Source organism: Bipolaris sorokiniana (genome assembly GCF_000338995.1).
Source record: "Bipolaris sorokiniana ND90Pr unplaced genomic scaffold COCSAscaffold_16, whole genome shotgun sequence".
Classification (NCBI taxonomy): Eukaryota; Fungi; Ascomycota; class Dothideomycetes; order Pleosporales; family Pleosporaceae; genus Bipolaris; species Bipolaris sorokiniana.
The window spans coordinates 150,896-170,230 of record NW_006911910.1 but is presented as its reverse complement, the minus strand read 5'-3'; the positions used below and the strand labels follow the sequence as shown (position 1 = coordinate 170,230).

The following is a 19,335-nucleotide window of genomic DNA, read 5'->3' as shown; positions in this document are numbered from 1 at the left end:
CCTTCGGGAAATGTTTTCTTACTAGCTTGATTATTTCGGAAATACCCAAGGGAAGTAATAGAAGGGGAGCACAGATAGAGCTCTCCAGGTGTATCTAGAGATGTTATCTCGATTCCATTGTGAGTAAGTAGTTTCGCTTCGTATCCACTAATTAAAGAGCCAGACGAGCCAGGCAAGATGTCAATCTCAAGGCTACTGGTTGCGACAACACATGACTCCGTTAGACCTAGCAGTGTCAACAGTTATGTAAACATATGCCATAATTACACAAATCGTAAGCCTGACGAATCTTCCACTGTTGAAAAACCTGCACCAGAGCCAATGCCATCTCTTTATCTAAAGGTACTGCAGCCATGAAGATGGCAGATATGGTACTGAGGTCATACTTGTTAACCAGTGTAGAAAATTTCAGGACATTGAAAATGATAGGAGGAACCCGCAAGCATCAGCATGTCGTTTAGAGCCTCTAGTTCTAACGCCTACTAAATAAAGTAAGCTAACTTTGAACATCTCAATAGCTTGCAAAAAGCCGTTAATTTCGTATTTCGGTATTATGACAAGTTATCGCTTTGATAGAAGCTATTATGGGCGATTGCAACCAATGCGTAGATATGGCTCAGCGGTAGAACACAAATGCTGATATCTAAATCTGTGCTGCGAGCTAAATGCAGCCGTTCCTTTCGTACACTGTGCTCCATGGTGTGCATCTGGATGATGGTGGAGATTACATTATAGTGAGAAATGAGAACGCCTTTAGATGTTCCAGATGTTCCAGATGTGCCGCTCGAGTAGCAAAGGAACGCTACTTGCATTTTTGCTTGGCCGGGTGACCACCCAATTGGCTCTTGTGGAGGGAGGCTCTGACCTCCGGCAGCCAGTTTTGACGCTGTTTTGAACCATGATTTGGCTGGTCAGTTGCTAGTTCCAGCAAAAAGATATGCTGACGTGGGATTCCAACAATATCTGCAGCCTTTATTGCAGGAGATAACAGCGAAGCACAAGTGAAAAGTGCTTTTGCACCAGCAGAGCGTAGTTGGGAAGTGAGCTCCTCAGCGGTATTCATGGCATTGACCAGGGTGACAATGCTGTTCAGACGCTGCACCGCCCATGCGACTGAAAGAGTACCAATCTGACAAAACAGACCACTTTAGTATCAGTTTTCCGGTTTACATGTTCGGACTTTCTTACACTATTGAAAGCGAAAACTCCTACTACTTTTTCCCATTGTGTCTCAGAATTAATTTCCCATTGAAGGTTCTTTAAGAGACCTTTTGCGATTGATGTCATCCGTTCACTGACTTCAGGTACGCTATATTCTCTTCCTGAGATCCCACAAACAAAGGATGAATGGGGCTGAGATAGCTTAGGGCGCCCAAAATTTTCTTGAAGCAGGAAATCAAGAATTAGAGTCGAGTCTGGTATCGACGGTATTTGGGGAACCCATTTTGGAGGATGAATAATCATTGTGAATAGTCTTTTTCGATGATGCAGCGACTAGTTGGGATCTCAACTGGAAAATCCTTTTCAATAAAGCTAAGCGATCTTTTATCTTTTGTAGGATCCAGAATCCGTGAGAGATACCGATTTACTATTCTACTGATCAAGAAGTATAACATTGATTCCCGGAAAAGTCTTGATTAGTCAAATTTGTCGAAAAACAGGCACGAATCTTGGGCACTTTGGTGCATTCAATACGATATCACCCATCACAAGGATATTTTTCTACCTATTGCCAATATTTTCAGTTGCTCAAATCCCGCCTGGATTTTCCCCTTCATGCACAAAATCACTCGATGTGACCTATTCAAATAATCAGCATGTCCGTCTAGGTGAAAGTTTGCATCAAATAGGTCTGAAACCCCCACAAACTTATAAGAAACGGCTAATAAACTCAAAAAACATATGTCATAAAACAGCCAGTCTTGAGACACACGCTTCTTCAACCAGATTCCAATCATATCGTCTTCCTGATTGACCCCGACGTCGTCCACAATTACAATGCCACAACCATTCTCCATTGGTACCAACCAAACTGTCACGTATCCAAAGCTACTGGCGATTTTGTAATACCTACAAAGGATGGTGCCCAATATATTGGCTCACAACCTCTCCAGGGAGAAAACCATCGTTAAATATTCTTGCTTTTCGAACAGCCTCCGAAATATGTCTCCCCGAAATGTTACGAAACTGTATTTCCCGTGTTCGTAGCTGCTAGGTCTGGGTTTGAAATTACATATTTTACGGACATTGTCGGACTCGGAAGCCTTGTTGCGGCAAACTGGCTTTCTCTCGAGAGGCCTGGCGAGGCTAGCACGACCAGAGTCGTTACCACAACAAGCCTTAGTCACGCCCCATGCAAGGCAACACAAGAGGTTATGCACTTGTGACAATGTAAAGATGAATTAAATCTCAATTCCGTATCGAGTGTAGAATAGACTGTTGAATATCATTGTTCCTTGAGCAGACTTGCATTGATTGAGTCACGAGGTTTAGCTAGACGAATAATAACTAGGAGTCGCCAAATCGAGTTTTACCTCCAGCTGGTAGTCACAGCAATAAACGCTACCACTCGGTTGTCCCGGCACATCTAATTCAACCCGGTAACTTATTACTACAAAATCCGGATATACAAACTGCGACATCAACAAATCAATAGATAAATGAAATTATCACTGCCTGTCCAGTCATTGATTCCATTTAAGCTGCAAGAAATCTCTCATATAAGTACATGCATAAGATCTTGCGCTTTCATTTTGCCCACGCAACTTATACCTAAGAAATCCGTCGATCAAATTCCAATTCCCCACCAACATGCCGCAATTAAGAGGCCTTTACCTCAGTGGTGCAGGGACAAATACAAAGGTTGTTCAATACAAAATGCCAGTGAGATCATACTAACAGAGGTTAAGATCCTTCAGTTCCAACTTCGTAATACTTCCCTGCCTTTGAACCATCATATTCTAACAATTCCACTAAGGATCTTTGATTCGTGATCTGGAATCAGATCATACTGCGACTTTCCATTTTACCGAAAGGGTTGTTGACTCTGGCCCTGGGCCTAAAGTTGAGGATTTTTTCAAAGGCCCATACTACTCCTACTATAACTGGCCGCGGCCATCAGAAGACGATGGCATTACTGTAGAAGAAGCATACGATCAACATTTGGATTTGATTGAGACAGAAGGGCCTTTCGATGCAGTGATCGGTTTTTCGCATGGCGGCACCCTCGCATGTGGGTTGCTCGCTCAGTGGTCAACGCGCCACCCATACGAGGCTCCACCATTCAAATGCGCAATAATCTTGAACCGCTTTTCTACGTTCGTGATCAGTAGGAATGGAGACTTCATTTCTGAGAAAAATCTTAAGGGCAGGATAACCGTTCCCACGCTCCATGTAGTCGGGAGGAAAGACTTTATTTACGAGCATTCTCTCAAGCTGCATCAGATCTGCGAGGATAAGAATGCGACCTTGATACAGAATGACAGGGGGCATGAGATACCCAAGGAGCCAAAATTCGTAGCAAAAATTGCGGCTGCGATTAGGAGATTGAGCCGCGAAATCATGTTCCAATAGCATAAACTAGGATAAATTAGTAATTCTAGTTCGGCGTTTCTACAACATCAATGTTACACGAGCTCGGGCCATTTGTGTCATATTCCTATGCCATTCATCATATTCTGATATTCCTCTTGTAATTTGAGGAATTTTTTTTAACGAGATTTCCTTTTCTAGTATTATGATAGCAAATGTAACCTATTTGTCATAATCCTACGTCCAGCCATGTACTCAGACACGAGCAGGTTGCAATATCATTTGTACAGGATCTTCTTATCATCAATTTTGCTTATAACTCGATCCATGTGATTATAGTGAGAAGAGTATCTTGTTTTAACTCCGTTTGCGTGTTACGTACTGCCCTGATAGTAGAAGGGAGAGAAAAATTAAATCAATGCCGGCGGTTTACAATATGCCGGGAATTTATTGCTAAGAACCACCAATTTACCATTTGCTTGATTGCATGAACACAGTTCGACCATGTATGAACACATAAAACATTTCAAGTTAGTGATTATCTATAGAAGCAAAGGTTTAGCTTTGCGCTTTGGTCAAGATCAAGGTATATACCGCGACATCATGCTTAATAGTGAGTCTCAGTGCCTAAGAAGCTTCCAAGTTGAGGAAATTACAAAACAGGAGGGATATTTTAGATGCTAAGCTACTAGCGTGCCAAAATTTCCCAAAATTTTGTACATAATTAATTACCTAGGTAGTAGAGTAATGCCAAGTCTTGTTATTGTCTCCACACATGATTTGAGAGAAGGAGTCCGGTGTCCGGGCTATTCAGCGAACTAAATATCCTTCACATCAATGTGATACATGTTAGCCACAAACATTATCTGCACCAACGATTCATGATTTATACATCAAGCTCACCTTAGCTGTTTAGTTTTTGGTTCGAAAAAAAAAGTTCTTGAATCACTATCTCTGAATCGCCATCTTCAAGATGTCCAACGGCTTCCTTTTAGTGAAAGATTCCCGCACTACTCAAGAATATAGGGCCCCAATACAGCGAATCTCGGTCATTGCAACAGCTTTCAAAGATATCAAAGCTCCCCAATCTAGTGGGAATAGAGCAGATAAAGCAGGCAGTGGGTTGAGAGTGCATGACCCCGGCCTCTTCAATACAACAGTGATGGAAACAGGTGTAAGTTTTGCGTAATAGAAATTCGACACCCCTCTCATCATCCAAGTGCTAAGAGGTTCCAGAGATGGAGAAAGAGATTTATTTCTTTTCAGGGGTTACAGCCTAGAGCAGCTATGGTAGAGGGACTATGAAGATATGTTGCATCTAATGGTGTAGACGAAATACCCAAAACCTGTACAGAAGGAATCTTTACGCAGGGCATTACTAGCGGCTATGCTAGAGGTTCCCAAAACTGTTTTCGAAATAGTGTCGACCTTTCCGTAAACTTTGCGCTCGAAATTAGTGCCAGTTGAGGTCAAGTCATGCGGAGCTGTGGCTACAACATCTGCGTAGGTCCTGCTATGTAGAAGACTTGTAGAAGTCGTATAGAAGATAGTTTGAATCTATAGTATAGAAAAAAGCTATATGTCTTTCATTAAACTTCTTAATCTTTTCAAGGTATCCAGTAATAATTTTTAGCTATAAGAATGCTCTCTTGAATGCTTCTTATTGCAAGCTATTACATTTTCTTACAAACTCGAATCATTTTTAGCTATTAGTAAATCAGAAAATATCACTCTATAAAAAAACACGATTTTCGTCGGTCACTGAAATCCACGATTCCTAAGTCCGCAGTTAGCACCATGAGCCGACAAGTCCAGCATCAGTGTTACCTCCTCGGTTCACTGAGCCGAAATGTGGCACTCTCAGCCGATCTCGCTTCCGACGCTGCACCGTGAACAACAGCCGCATCATGATCTTTTTGCCCGCCAAGCTCGACATCGAGATGCTACTTGAATGCCTAAATGGCGCCGCTCCAGAAGCAAATCGCTGCATCTTGGAGAAGCCATTGCAAGCAAGCTCGATTCTACACGCGTAGCTACTATGACACAACCACCAGACGCAGTGCGACCTCGCAGTCATCTAGTACTGAGAGCAAGCATCGAATCAGCAACCACACACACCAAAACCGAACCTACGCCACCACCAGATCGTGACCTTGAAGACGCACACTCGAACACCGAAAATGGAGGTCAGCAACAAAGAGATCTCGAAGCCAATGCGAACGCCATGTCAAAAGTCGAGACTCGGAGCAAACCATTCTCAATCTTCACCCATCGTCAAAAGCTCGGCATCGTCATGGCCGCAGCCACCGCAGCCTTCTTCTCGCCTTTGACAGCTTCGGTCTATCTACCAGCACTGCCCGCCATCGCCAAAGAGTTCGGTGTCTCATATTCCGCTATTAACCTGACGGTTACAACTTACATGGTCAGTTCACCTATTTTGCTCTAGATACATAGTCCCCTGCTAATTTATAGGCAAAAGATATTTCAGGGCATCACTCCAATGTTCGTTGGCGCCTATGCCGACTCAGCAGGCCGGCGACCAGCCTACATGTTTTGTTTCGTTGTGTACATGGCAGCTAATATCGGGTGCGCCCTCGCACCCAACTACCCGGCATTGCTCGTCCTGCGCATGCTGCAATCTGCAGGCTCCAGTACGACTGTGGCCCTGGCGCAGGGTGTCGTGTCCGACATCATCACGTCCGCCGAACGCGGCAGATACGTGAGCTACATGTCGACGCCTGTGTTGCTGGGGCCCTCGCTGGGCCCTGTTCTGGGCGGCACACTGGCACAGTATCTCGGGTGGCGGTGGATATTCTGGATCCTGACCATCATGTGCGGGACGTTGGCTGTCGTCTTTGTGGTGTGGATGCCCGAGACATGCCGCGGGATCGTGGGTGACGGGTCTGTTCGGCCCAAGCATATCGCCCACAGGCCGCTTTGGTGGGTTGGCAAGGACGTGCTGGCGACCAGATCGAGTCGCAAACAACAGGTGCAAATCAATGGACAGGATGGAGAGCACTCAGTTACCGGGCCATCGCCCTCTGGGCAGCAAGCCGTCACAAAGCACAAGTTCAAGGCCTTACACGCTCTGATGCTGCTCCTACGGCCGAATATGGCCTTCCTGCTGCTCTACAGCAGCCTCATCTTCGCAAACTTTTACTGCATCATGACCTCAATCCCCGCCCAGTTCACCTCGATCTACCACCTGACCGACCTCCAGACAGGGCTCATCTACCTCCCGCTCGGCCTAGGCACGATAGTGGGCTCGCAGGTTGCTGGGCGCAGCCTGGACTGGAATTTCCGGCGACACTGCAACCTGCTCGGCCTCCCTTATGAGCGTAAAAGGCAACAGGACCTCTCTTCGTTTCCGATCGAGCGCGCACGTCTCGAGGTTGGTGTTCCTGCCCTCATTTTGGGTACCTGCGTGGTCCTGGTCTGGGGCTGGGTTCTCCACGCTCGGACGCACCTCGCCGTTCCTTGCGTGATGCTGTTCCTTGCAGGCTTAGGGTTGACTGGGTTCAGCAACGTCGTCAGCACGCTCATAGTGGACATGAACCCCACGGCTGCCAGCGCGGCGACTGCGAGTAATAACTTCACGCGCTGCCTGGTGGGTGCTGGCGCGAGTGCCGCCATTCAGCCCATGATTGACGGAGTGGGCAGTGGATGGGCTTTCACAATTCTCGCGGGGATTAGTATGGTTGCGTCTCCGCTGACTCTTTGGACGTTGTTGAAGAAGAGTATGGGGTGGCGGAAGGGGCGGGAGGAGAAGAGGAAGCAGCGGGCTGAGGCTTTGGAAAAGACCAAAAGGGAGAGGGCTGTCCAGGAAAGTGAAGAAAAAAGTTTCTGAATTGCGATGCACACAGACTGAACCAACATTTGCATTCAATTTTGGACATAAGTCATTGGCTATAGCGCTGGTAGACCGAAGAAATAGTCAGATTCACATCCAGGCTTATCCTGTCTGCCACCTGCTTGACCTATATCAAGTTTTGTGCTGTCGTGACTCTGCTCATTGTTCTCGTCGTTTTGCCCAACCACTCATACAAACTGCATGATTTCCCGCAACACGCTCCTTCGGTCTCGGTGAGATATATCGCAATCTCCCACAGTAGGCCAGTGCATGGCCAAGGCGCGGATGAACTTCCCCCCTCCCTGATTGGCATGCAGCATCCCGGCTCCCAAATCCAACAAACTTTATTGCGGGCCGACCCGTCTTACAATACCGAGGCTGCTGACTGGAGGTCTAGCTTAGAATATAATTCCCCGCCCCACATGTCTGCCAGTCAGATGCACAAAGGTGAGCGTCGCTACATAAAGGATCCGGCAATCTCAAAGGAATGCTGGGATCCGATAGACAATTTGACGCCACTTCTGTAATAAGAACTCACCCGTGATAAGTATTCTAATGTCACAAAGTCTGTGTCGGAAGCCACACTGATTAATGACATGGCTGTGTGCATCTCTGATGGTGAGCCCTTCGGTGGCGCTGTACTGTTAGACTTTGGCGAATGGTTGGATTCACCGCTTTTGAAGAAGTCGGATTACAAATCCTGACTATCGAACCCGCAAATGAAGTCGTCAAGAAATCCCCAGTCAGTTCCAAGCAGAGAGTCCATACCCATGGTTCCGGTAGAAGGGAGAGAGGGCTCCGTCTCGCCTGGCGGCACCGTTGCGCCACTGACATTCGCTGGCACGCCGGTCTGGTGCTGTTGCTGTTGCTGTGACTGAAAACGCTGCTGGTCCTGCTGGACTGCTTGGAACCTAGTAGGACCACCGTCAGGACCGCTAGACGTACCCTGGCACCTGTTGTTGACAGGACCACTAGTTCCGGTAGAGCTTGCCGATGGCGCCTGCTGGTTGTGACTACCAGCCTCGCCCGCACCGACCTGTATTCCCAGATTTTGCGTCTGAGGCTGTGGCTTATACGGTCCCATATACACGGGGCCGTGCTTGCTTTTCCAGCGGATCATAAAATCCCACCCTAAGGCTGCTATCATGCGCTGGCGGAACATCTCGACGAGAACAGGTTCATAGTCTAGACCAGCTCCAGCTGAGGCAGCTGGGTCGCTATTGTTGTTGTTCTCGTTGTCGTTGCCCGTTGCTGCATTGGAAGGATTGGCAGCAGCGGCGGCGGCGGCGAAGTACGGTGCGCTTGTCACGTCCCACAACTCGACGCACCGCGCGAGCCGCCAAGCCAGATCCCCTTCGACGGCTGAGACGCGGCGCAAGACTGTGATTGAATGAGCGGATAACTTGGCGGCTTCCTCGGGGACGACGATCTGCAAGTGTCTGAGAGGCAGGTCGGAGCGGATGACGCGGAAGATGACGGTGATGGCATGTGCAATGGGGCGGACGGTGTAGTGCGGAAGGTAGTGCAGGAAATTTGTCGTCTCGTCGAGGTCTATTGCTCTAGTAATAACGGCTGACGCCGTAGTGTAGCATCGCAGGATGTCAGCTTCGGTGGAGGGAGGTAGATTATCTCGACCGCTGAGTGAGCCAACGACGGTGGATGATTGACTGTTTTGGGTTGGCATCAGGAGGAAATAGTACATCTGGACCTCGAGAAGAACAAATAGAGTGTGGAGGGATAATACTGGATCTGCATGCCGTAGGTAGTCAGCTACATGACACTGTAAAAGGACAAAAAGGGAATGAGCACCAAGGAACAGAATTGCTTACCCGTGTGTTTGGCGATGATTCGTGCTCGAGCTACGGCCCATTCATCTTCGAAAATGCGGACTAACTCACGTGGCACTCCGTTGGACTCTTCAAGAGAAGAGCCTAGCGTCTTATTAATTCTGTCCATGAAGACCTGGCATTCGAGCTGTACGAGAAAGTTGACGGGCAGAATGCTAGCCTCTTCATGGATCATGTTCATCGTGGCCTTGTTCGTTGGAGCCGTGCATGGGAGGCCAAGGTTGGTTGACAATCTGCCAAGGTTAGTCGGCTAAAAAGAGTCTTATTGGTAACGCAGACTTGGCATATACCTTCGATTCAAGATACTAGACGCTGCCCATGTGACAGCAGCTTCGATACTGGATGAAGTGGTGGCAAGAGTAACATGACTATACTCCGGGTGCCTGCCGGAAGCCGTGTTGAAGCCAAGCAGCAGGCACGAGTTGATAGCAATGCCACTCAGCCAGTAGGCTGGATCATTGATGAAACGAACACCCGGATACAACCCCCAGGCGGCAACAAGGAGTATGGCGTGCAATTGGGCGAGAGGCTGAGGCACCTTGGGGACAGCGGCATCAGTCTCGTGCTTCACGTGCTCTGTGAGAAGGCGGGTCGTAGCAGAGTTGGTGTGTGTGGGCTGACGGCGGCAAGAGATGAGAACGATGACCCAGAATAGAAAGGGGCTCGTGTCATAGCACTTGTTTGGGTCGCGTTGGCTGAGGATGGGGAAGTGGGGATGGAAATAGCGAAAGTAGCTGCATGCCATGATTAGTCCTGTTCACAGCAACGTAACATGACGAGACATGCGTACACATTGAAATGCTCATCAATCTCTGGCCCGGTAAAGGGCTGTGAGTCGAGCGCTCTGTGTAGACTGGGCACTGCTGTCGAGATGACTCGTACATCGTCGTCGAGGACGTCGACAGCGTTGTCATCGCGACGACTATTGTGCTCTGATGCAGTGGCAGAGAAAGCTGGTGTAACACTGGACAACGAAGCCTCATTGGTATCCTGTACTCTCGGTGACCAGGTGCCCGGGCTTGATGGTGTCTGAAGTGCTGGCTGTCTATGGTTGCTGTCTGTTACCACCACGGTCTCCCTGATGGCTTGCACCTCGCGGGCAAGCTGATCAAGTTGGCTGTCAAGGTGCCATGTCAGTTGATTAGACCACATCTAACATGGACAAAGTATCCTTTAGACAAGAAAAGAACTAACCTCTTGCGTGTGATGCGGCGGCATGTGGGATTGACGACACATGAGAGGTTGAGCTTCGTGCAGCGCTGACATGGCCGGCCGGCGATGGAGCTGGGGTTGCAGCGCACCTTGGAGGTACGGCAGTGGGTGCAAGCCGCATTGCGCGACATGCGCGTACTCCGGCCGGGCGAACTACTTGCGCCCTCTGCCATGGCCGCCGCTATCATTCACTGAGTCGGGGCTAGAAATCAGTATGCGCGCGCATATGGGTGTGTTTACAAGAGGTGTCGTCGGCTGAGAGCTTCTCGGCTCGGCTGACGGCTGAGTTAATGTGGGTCCTCATAACTCCGCACTGAATGCCGGCATCCAACAGTAAAGCCTCTGGCAACATACGTACAATGATGCAAAGTATGCATAGTGCTCCATGTTTCTATGTTCTTGATGATGATCTCATGTTTAGATACATGCATCATCTATATCTGCCCTCTTCTAACGCCTACTTGCTCTCCTATATATGTATAGTTGACGACATTCATCATTCCCAGATATATAACCACCAGTGTCGTTATATATGGTTCCGCTGCACACGCCAGATGGTCTTGTTTTCCGTTGAGTATTCTTCATGGCCCTAATCCCGGGGGATAAGTATTACTTAGGCGCACCATGATCGTCAACTACCCGTCAGCCGAGTCGGCTCCGAACACTGTGCCCCAGACTCCGCCCTTAACCCCATCATGTCGTGCCTCACCAGAGGACACTGCGCAAGTAAAACGCAAGACTACACCCCGTAAATTATATTCCATTGACTTTTCACATCCTCCTGGTTCCACACGCACCCACAACACCATCAGTCTGCAGTTTTGGTGCCACATCATTTTCCACTAAGCACTTCCCATCATGGCTTCCTTTTCAACCACCAACACCGCCCTCATCCTGCTCGACATACAAAAGGGCATCATGATGGACAATTTCCCAGACAAGACACCAGCATACATTAGCCAAGCATCCAAGCTGCTCGAAGCCGTGCGCTCCGCCAATAAGTCCTGCAACAAGCCACCCATCGCTATTGTACATGTGAACGTTGCTTTCCGGCCCGGCCGACCAGAGCTCAACCCAACGAGCAGCATGGGTGAACGGCTCAGAAACGTGCCTGCCAACGTCTTTGTCGAGGGTGACCAGTCCGTCGCCCTCTTTAACGAGCTTACACTTCCGTCCAAGCCAGAGGGAGCTGGGGCTTCTGGCCATGCAAGCCAAGACGATGTCTTCGTTACCAAGCGTCGCGTCTCCGCCTTGTCTGGAACGGACCTAGCCACTGTCCTGCGCGGGCGCGGAGTGAGCCATCTTGTGATGTGCGGTGTCGCTACTGCGGGCGCTGTGTTGTCAACTGTCCGCGAGGCTGCCGATCTGGACTACAAGCTTACTGTGATCAAGGACTTGTGTTTGGACAAGGACGAAGATGTACACAAGCTGCTGATGGAGAAAGTGTTTCCCATGCAAGCCGAGGTATTGGAAGCCGACGAGTGGGTTGCCCGAGGCTTTGCCTGAAGGTGTGAGGGCGCAATTGTAGGGCAGTCAGGATCCAAGGATCATTGCAGTCATGAACATTCATCATGTGCTTGATATCCAGCAGGCCACGCATGTATCTTGTTGCATATCTTTTTGGGTACTTTAGCGCAGCAGTCAAAGATTTTGAACTAATATCTACACGCTACTATAGCTTACTCAAAACGCAACATATAGAGATAATTATTTTACTACGTTCTTCCTAAAGCCCATACTTTTAGGAAGAGAAAGTAACATAGTAAAAGTAAATTGGGAAAAAAAAGAGTATTTGTATCAGCGAGTCGACATATAAAATGAACTGTTGGTAAGAAAAACTGTAAATAAGAACCGGTAGTGATAAGCATGAACTATTAAAGTCTTATTTTTTGCGTAGACGTTCCAGTGAGGGAAATATTAGTTCTTCTGAAAGTGTAGTGATGGTAATTTAGTTATAAGGATAAATGGCTAAGAAGTTCTAAATGGCAATTTTTTCGGCCGTAAAGCATTTGGCTCTCCACTTGCAGTTTGAAATAGGTCCGTATGGACAAAATTCTAGAAAATTGTTAGTGGAGAGGCTGACGATAAGGGGCGTGCACTACATGACTCTGCGATACGGTAGTGTTCGCCCTACCTTGATCTCAAAACAACAGCTTGAGAAGAAACAGCAATCAATTGTGCAACAGTGTGCGCTATTATCGGTGCATCATAAGGCTAGACCTTATGTTTTGCTTGTCATTCGTGCTCATCCCTCCCTAAGCAAGTACAATTGTGACAGCAGCATTTGCAGCTAACCTATTGCGACATCAAGAGCCACCACAACAATGACATGTAAAGTAAGCTCAGAAGTGCTTCAAAAGCAAATACATAATAGTTCTTGCTACACCACGCAGTAAATATGCATGTGACACAATACTACAGCGAAACACAAGCCCATGCAACAGTCGTTAATGTCAGCTATCAAATGACGCTATTTCACCGAGCAGAGAAGGTTTACCCTAGGATCATCAAAATCGACATCTAGACATTCCGTCGCAGACCCTGATGCAATTGATTAGGAAAATTCTAGCTGAGCAACTAAGGGAGACGGCAAAGCCCATGGGTTGAGTTCTAGTTAGTAGAAACAGCACGTGCCGAGTCTCGGGTTTTTGCACCCATCAAATGAGTAGTAATAGCCCGAATAACACCGTGGCCTAATCTGTATCCTCACCTCAGAAGAAAATTTTGAATGAACGAGAATACGAGTAAAACAAAGAAACTTAATGAGCTGTAACGTCTGTCTTAGCCATAGCTGCCACATAATCCGGGCGTGACGAACGCGGAAGGGCGCTAAGCAATCTCAATAATATAGAATCCAGTTCAGAACGTTTATATCACGATAGAACTGGGATACAATCAATTTTACAAAATGCAGTAATAGCTTCACAATAGCTACAACCAAAGCACAGGCTTGCAACAGCGCGAACCATGCCAACAACCATGACTAGCCTCAACCACGGAGAGAATGCGGGATTTCTCACAGAAACATCTATCATTGCTTTCTACATACCTCCTAAAAGGCTATATCCTCAAATATAAAAGCAAAGACATTGTCCACTCTTTCCCGTCCCGCCTCCAGAATCATAACTTGAACAAGCACACTGAGCTCTTTTCTACAGATTTCATACCATTAATACTTCGCACAAAAGTTCAAAATGGTCCGCATTATCTCTCTCTCCGCTAGTTTCCTTGCTCTCCTCGCCTCGGCAGAGGCCTGCAATGGCTACTTCCACTGCAAGTACACCGATGGATCCCACTGCTGTGTACGTTTGTAACTTTCCTTGGAAAAAAGGTTCCACCAAAGCGCTCTTACTCCTTTCATTTCATGAGAGCTACTACTAATGATAATTCCTAAATGGGCCATCTACAGTAGTAAGGAACGAGATGCTTGCCCCTCGTACTGCGATGGAGCTACTGCTGGTTGGGAGCCGGAGTGCCTTAGCACGCTTGTTGGTAACAAGCGACACTTGTATGTTATATTATCCTCTTTTTTTCTGATTTTTGTGAAACGGCGGGCTAATATGTGGTTCTTAGGTGCAACAATTAGATCTTTTTTGGGACGAACGTTAAATGAGTAACCGGGTGAAATAGACGTCGGTGGATTGAATTTGAAAACTGAATGGTGTATCGATGAATCAAGAATAACAATAAAAAGCACAATTTTGAGCAAGCTCCATCGTGATCATACCCGCATACGGGTACAATGCATTAGAAATCGTAGTCGTGGAACATATATACTGATGAAAATAGAGATTCTAGAGTGTCATACATTCCCATGCTCTACCTACAGCTCTGGCCTCCGCTAACCGAAACCCCCAAAGAAGCATTCCCTACTACCCTCTGAGGGTAAGGACACAGCAGGTTCGTCTTGTTGACCGTATTAACAGCATCCAAAGAATCAGGAGCGACACCTTGCTCAACCCATTCTACAAGCGCGTCCAGAACTTTCAAAGGCTGTCCACCAGCTCCTCCTGTGCAATGGCTTAGCCCCGGAGCCTCGAATAGTCGGAAGAAATCGTGTACGTCGGGTGAGACTTCTTTCACGGCGTCATAGTAATGTCTTGTGTTGCGGAATGGGATACCGTTATCAGCCTGTTTCTCCACGTTAGTACTAGGGCATTCAAGATACCTTGCTTCAAAACATCGACGAACTCACCATTCCGTGATACGTAATCATTTTCCCGCCAGCGCGGTGGAAATCCCGCAGGTCCGGGTCGCCAGTTCCAATTATGGAGTCGAACTCTCGAATCCCCTGGATAAAGACTTGTTCATAGTCTTTTCTCGACATGGTACCCGCATTGAACTTGGCGTCCTTTTTTACAAACAGCCTGATCCAGTCGGTCCACGTCGTCCTTGGTACAGCGGTGCAGGTTCCATTTGCCGAACAGGTTGTTTGCGCAGGACATTCCTCGGCGGTGAGATTGGTCTCGAAGCCGTGCGAATACCAGAGTTGCGAGCCGTCGCTTGCGCGAGCGCCGCTCCACGCTGCTTCGGCGACTTTGGCTGCGGTTTCTGAAACGCTTACTGTGGACCCGGTAGCACCCGGACAGTCAATCGTCTTTCCGACCATGGAGTAAGGGTTGAACTGGCAAGCATCCGGGTTGGAGATGAGTCCATCCAGGATGCCATCTTGGCCATCGCAGGCTTTGATAGCAGCTGTAGTGAGTGCATCGAGCTCACATGGACGAGGATATTTGCCCATCTCGCTCATGACCTGTTGTGGATAGTATGCTGAGATGAAGAGCTGCGAGTAGTATATCGCAGGTGCAGCAGCCGCAATGCCATCATACAAGTCGGGGTATCGTTGTGCAGCCATGATACCTTGCCGCCCTCCTTGCGAACACCCGCTAAAGTATGAGTACTTTGGAGCTGTGCCATAGAAATCCTTGATGATACTTTTCGCGGCCAGCGTGGCATCGCTGATGGAAACGGATGCAAAGTTTTGGAGCGCATAGAGATTGACGTTACCAGGACTCAATAATGCCCAGTCATCAGCGATGTTTGATATTGGAACCCCGGCATCCGTAGACACTGTTGCGTACCCTCCCGCTAGGCCTGCATACATGCGCTCATCAATGACTGGGTGGAGACCCGCTACCCAGCCTCCGCCACCGATACCTTGAAGGCGGTGGTTCCAGGTCGGTTTTATAGGTAGGAAGATCCTGGTCGTAACCTTGTCGTTAGTACCTGGGTGCGTATGGGTGATGGTGACGTTGCAGAACTGCAAGTTTTGCGCATCGACATCGCCAGAGTTCGGATTGTTGGAGTACGGCACAAAGGTAGAGTGATTCTCAACTAGGGAAGCTGTGATGCTCTGGAACTCGGCACCATAGATGATGGGCAATGTGAAGGCGCTTGGCTCGCAGTTACTTGCGATGGAGTCCATGGCGTGGAAACTGATTTGTTGTGCGTATTGGTATACAAGCGGAGGATGTGCTGCCATGGCTTTTATGTGGAAAATGTGTTCTTTGTTCCTGTGGGGATCTCATCTTCACAGTCCTCTGTCACACCAAGTACGTGCGTTCACCGTTTCAGTGAATGGTGAATATGATTTTTTACAATCAAAAGTAGATGAGTTGACATATACCTTTCATCTACTGTCTAGGTCAGATTGGCCAAAAGGACATATCGTGGTGATAAGGAGGTGCAGCATGCCGTATGTGAATCAAGTGCTTACAAAACTGGAGCGCTCTTCTTGAACGTGATTCTGATGCGGTAGTGACCCAGGATGTTTCATTTGTTCTTTGTACATAAGACACTATATTTTAATGAAGTGGCGCATACTCCAAGCATGTCGCTTGCACGCCTTACCATCGTTCAACCCTGACTGCCGGGTGGTTGTACGGTTTTTCCATGGGCTTTCGTAGTGGAAGAGGTAGTTCTTAGGGTTATCGTGAGATGACAGAGATTCAGGTTTAGTTTAAGATGTCTGGTGAGGTTGCGTAGCCGATGTCTAATGGGGGACCGTTGCGCGGGCCCGCTGTATAGTAATAGTAAGCAGGGACTTCAGGTAGTAATACTAGTAGTACTACATATATAGACTAGTCTACTCCTACGTGCTGGGGGCATCTATGCGAAAGCCGGCAATGGTAAGGATATGTACAAAAGTGCACAACATCGATGCCAGATACGGTTATTTTATGAACCAGGAATGTCCCTGCGCAAATGGTTGGACCGCTTCGGCTGTAGGATCTTTGTAGGAGGCAAGACTGCAGGGGGCCAAGACAAAGCCGTGACATGTACTAGCCTGTGGTAGGCAACTTGCTCAAACTGCCTCACAAATGCATGCACCTGGTTTCGCCCAGGAATACGCCTTTTCCAACGGCTCGCTTTTGATGGGTAATTCCACATGTACAACACCGCGTAGCATTAGCCCGTTACTAACGTGCATTAGATTGCCCATGGTCGCCAGCGCCACATCTCGCTGCCTGGTCAACGGGATTGCCTCTGCATCCTTCGGTCTCTGCAGCTAGGCTGAGGTTGGCGACAGGATGAGATGAGGGCGACTGATACTGAACACAAATTTCACTGCAATCAACGCGTCCTCAGAGTCTTCCACCACCCCACTCCGTACACACACACACACACACACACACACATGAGCCTCAGTAACATTGCTCGGTCATGATATTCACACAGCTCGTCAAGGCTCTTTGCCTCTGCTCTCTCCTTCTAGTACCTTTTACCGTCGGCCAGAACACCTCAGAGCATGAATTCAACAAGAGAAGAACCTTGAGTATCGGCATTGTACGTCGCGCGCCGCCTGTCCCTCCTCTTCAATACTCAAGATCACTGTGACTAACTTTTTCCCGAGATCATCTTTGATGGCTTTGAGCCCATTGAGGTCTGGGGACCGCTTGAATACCTAACATCTGTGAGTTGTCCGCCCGTATGTAGGCTGCATGATCACTGACAGCCCACAAAGCTGTCGGCCTTTTACAAGATGACCCTTTCCATCATTTCATACCAAAAGGGTCCCGTCAAAGGTACCGTCAGTGCCCGACTCCAGCCACATCTTGGGGGTGATTTCGGCAGCACGCTAGGCGCAGAAACAGCAGTCACCCATACGTTTGCCGATGCACCAGCTCTCGATGTCATCCTGATTCCCGGTGGTACGGGCGTCATCAACGCTACCTTGAGCAATAGGACTGAGATCGAGGAGTTCCTTATTCGTCGTGCCGACCAGGCCGAATATATTCTCGGGCTCTCATTTGGAGTAACGCACCTGGCTCGATCGGGCCTCCTCAACAGCAAACGCGCCACGACCAATAAGAGCGGCTACCAATGGATCGTAAACTATGGTCCAGAGGTCAACTGGGTTCCACAGGCTCGGTGGGTTGTTGATGGCAAGTTCTGGACCGCTTCAGGCATGATGGCCAGCTTGGACATGACCTATGCCTGGTTGTCCCATGTTTATGGAGCCGAAGGGCCTGTCAATCAGCAAACGAATAGTATCGAGTATGCTCCACATCTTGATTCTTCGTGGGATCCTTACGCTGTCGTTTTCAATGTCAGTCTAGACCATATTCTTGCCTGAAAAAGTTATTGTCTTATGCTGATTGTTGATATCCCACAGGTTCCTGGTGCGAATGCGAGCAGACCCTCTCAAGATTGTGTTGGGCCCATTGGGAGATGAGTGAATAGAATGATTCAAGTCACGCTCAAGTTGGTCCTTGGGGCCCTGAGGTCGTTTGGAACAACGTCAGTTTGCTGAGGTCATGTAGACACTCTTGCTCAGAAGAGCTGACGGCGATTCTTTCATCTTCCGCGTCTCAGTTCTATTTCCTTCTAATCACAATTCGATGAGAAGATTACATTGGTACAGCTTTCAAATCCCGCAGATTCGATCGCCACTACTATGGTACTTTCCCTGACAATCTTCCTCAAAAAAATTCATGATACAACTTCCCCCTTATCCAACTACTCATCACACCTAACACCCCTAATCCTCAAGTTCCCCGGCAACGCAAGACACTTATCCTGGCTCTTAGACCCCAATCCCACACCAGTATAATCCTCCCTTTCGTAAAACGTAATCTGGCATCCATTGTTGCTCTGGTACATGAGGCTCGTTCCGACATCGTAGTTATAGCAGTGCCCGGCTGACCAGTTGTGCTGGAGGTTACTTCGGCAGTTTTTGACGATCCAGGCAGAAGATGTGCCGGCTAGCAGGAAAAGGAGGGCGGAGAGCTTCATGGTGGTAAGGATAGTTGAGCGGGTCGATGGTGAAGATGTTTTTTTGGAGAGATACAAGTAAGTACGGGGGTTTTTGAGCTTGATGGGTCTGGTTTCTAGTTCTTCGACGCTGCGTATACCCCTTCTTATAGAGTATCGTTTTTTCCCGCCAAGTATGGTAGTAACTGGCATTTTGGCCCCGATATTGAGTGGATTCAATTTGGACGAAAGAGGGTACAAAAAGTCACATTGCCCGTCTGCCTTTTGAGTTATTGCTTATGATCCGGTCAACCTGTAGATAGGAACAAGTGGATTGATGCCCTTGGCAAACGAGTCTGCAGACGATAGGAAGTATGCTTTCGAGTTTGAATATTTAGCTTGAATTCTAGAACTTAAACGTGAGTTCATTGGAATCGATCGAGTGAGCATTTATATGCTGTTAACCATCCAGAAGAGACTGAGCGTTGTATCCCAATCATCCACACCGTCTCATAAAAGCCCGGAGTCTCTAAACTTGGTGGAGTGTTATTTTGTAAGTCAAGGAGTCAGGGTGTTTCGCCTTGGCTTAGAAGAGAAAGTTGTCGTGCCAGTGTTCTGTCTTAACCCGGAACAGCGAGTGCTTAGCCTCATTCATCATCGATATATTCAGGTCGGCTCCACTAAGCCTCGTCTCTCTTAACC

At 48.0% G+C, this 19,335-nt stretch overlaps 8 protein-coding genes across 8 annotated transcripts; 5 read left to right on the top strand and 3 right to left on the bottom strand.

Moving 5' to 3' along the window:
• Window positions 1-2,811: 2,811 nt before the first annotated feature.
• Window positions 2,812-3,573, top strand: COCSADRAFT_100621 (uncharacterized protein; the record flags this gene model as incomplete). Its single annotated transcript, XM_007706402.1, has 3 exons — window positions 2,812-2,862; window positions 2,910-2,928; window positions 2,978-3,573. The coding sequence occupies 3 exons, from the start codon at window positions 2,812-2,814 to the stop codon at window positions 3,571-3,573; spliced, it is 666 nt and encodes a 221-aa protein (XP_007704592.1).
• Window positions 3,574-4,504: 931 nt separating this feature from the next.
• Window positions 4,505-4,969, top strand: COCSADRAFT_30352 (uncharacterized protein; the record flags this gene model as incomplete). The annotated part of the gene is made up of 2 exons (XM_007706261.1): window positions 4,505-4,705; window positions 4,862-4,969. The coding sequence occupies 2 exons, from the start codon at window positions 4,505-4,507 to the stop codon at window positions 4,967-4,969; spliced, it is 309 nt and encodes a 102-aa protein (XP_007704451.1).
• A 786-nt stretch (window positions 4,970-5,755) lies between these two features.
• Window positions 5,756-7,378, top strand: COCSADRAFT_100910 (uncharacterized protein; the record flags this gene model as incomplete). Its single annotated transcript, XM_007706401.1, has 2 exons — window positions 5,756-5,953; window positions 6,011-7,378. 2 exons carry the CDS (start codon window positions 5,756-5,758, stop codon window positions 7,376-7,378), a joined length of 1,566 nt encoding a protein of 521 aa, XP_007704591.1.
• Window positions 7,379-7,990: 612 nt separating this feature from the next.
• COCSADRAFT_251353 (uncharacterized protein) lies at window positions 7,991-10,687 on the bottom strand. The gene is made up of 5 exons (XM_007706400.1): window positions 10,423-10,687; window positions 10,019-10,345; window positions 9,519-9,962; window positions 9,211-9,461; window positions 7,991-9,130 (listed from the first exon to the last, which is right to left on the bottom strand). The coding sequence occupies exons 1-5, from the start codon at window positions 10,626-10,628 to the stop codon at window positions 8,073-8,075; spliced, it is 2,286 nt and encodes a 761-aa protein (XP_007704590.1). The 5' UTR covers window positions 10,629-10,687; the 3' UTR covers window positions 7,991-8,072.
• A 422-nt stretch (window positions 10,688-11,109) lies between these two features.
• Window positions 11,110-12,093, top strand: COCSADRAFT_347104 (uncharacterized protein). The gene has a single exon (XM_007706399.1). It carries the CDS (start codon window positions 11,299-11,301, stop codon window positions 11,944-11,946), a length of 648 nt encoding a protein of 215 aa, XP_007704589.1. The 5' UTR covers window positions 11,110-11,298; the 3' UTR covers window positions 11,947-12,093.
• A 1,609-nt stretch (window positions 12,094-13,702) lies between these two features.
• Window positions 13,703-15,865, bottom strand: COCSADRAFT_203318 (uncharacterized protein; the record flags this gene model as incomplete). The annotated part of the gene is made up of 3 exons (XM_007706398.1): window positions 13,703-13,735; window positions 14,314-14,571; window positions 14,636-15,865. 3 exons carry the CDS (start codon window positions 15,863-15,865, stop codon window positions 13,703-13,705), a joined length of 1,521 nt encoding a protein of 506 aa, XP_007704588.1.
• A 1,238-nt stretch (window positions 15,866-17,103) lies between these two features.
• On the top strand, window positions 17,104-18,016 carry COCSADRAFT_30347 (uncharacterized protein; the record flags this gene model as incomplete). The annotated part of the gene is made up of 3 exons (XM_007706260.1): window positions 17,104-17,226; window positions 17,294-17,353; window positions 17,396-18,016. 3 exons carry the CDS (start codon window positions 17,104-17,106, stop codon window positions 18,014-18,016), a joined length of 804 nt encoding a protein of 267 aa, XP_007704450.1.
• Window positions 18,017-18,053: 37 nt separating this feature from the next.
• On the bottom strand, window positions 18,054-18,969 carry COCSADRAFT_251322 (uncharacterized protein). The gene has a single exon (XM_007706397.1). It carries the CDS (start codon window positions 18,844-18,846, stop codon window positions 18,400-18,402), a length of 447 nt encoding a protein of 148 aa, XP_007704587.1. The 5' UTR covers window positions 18,847-18,969; the 3' UTR covers window positions 18,054-18,399.
• Window positions 18,970-19,335: the final 366 nt, after the last annotated feature.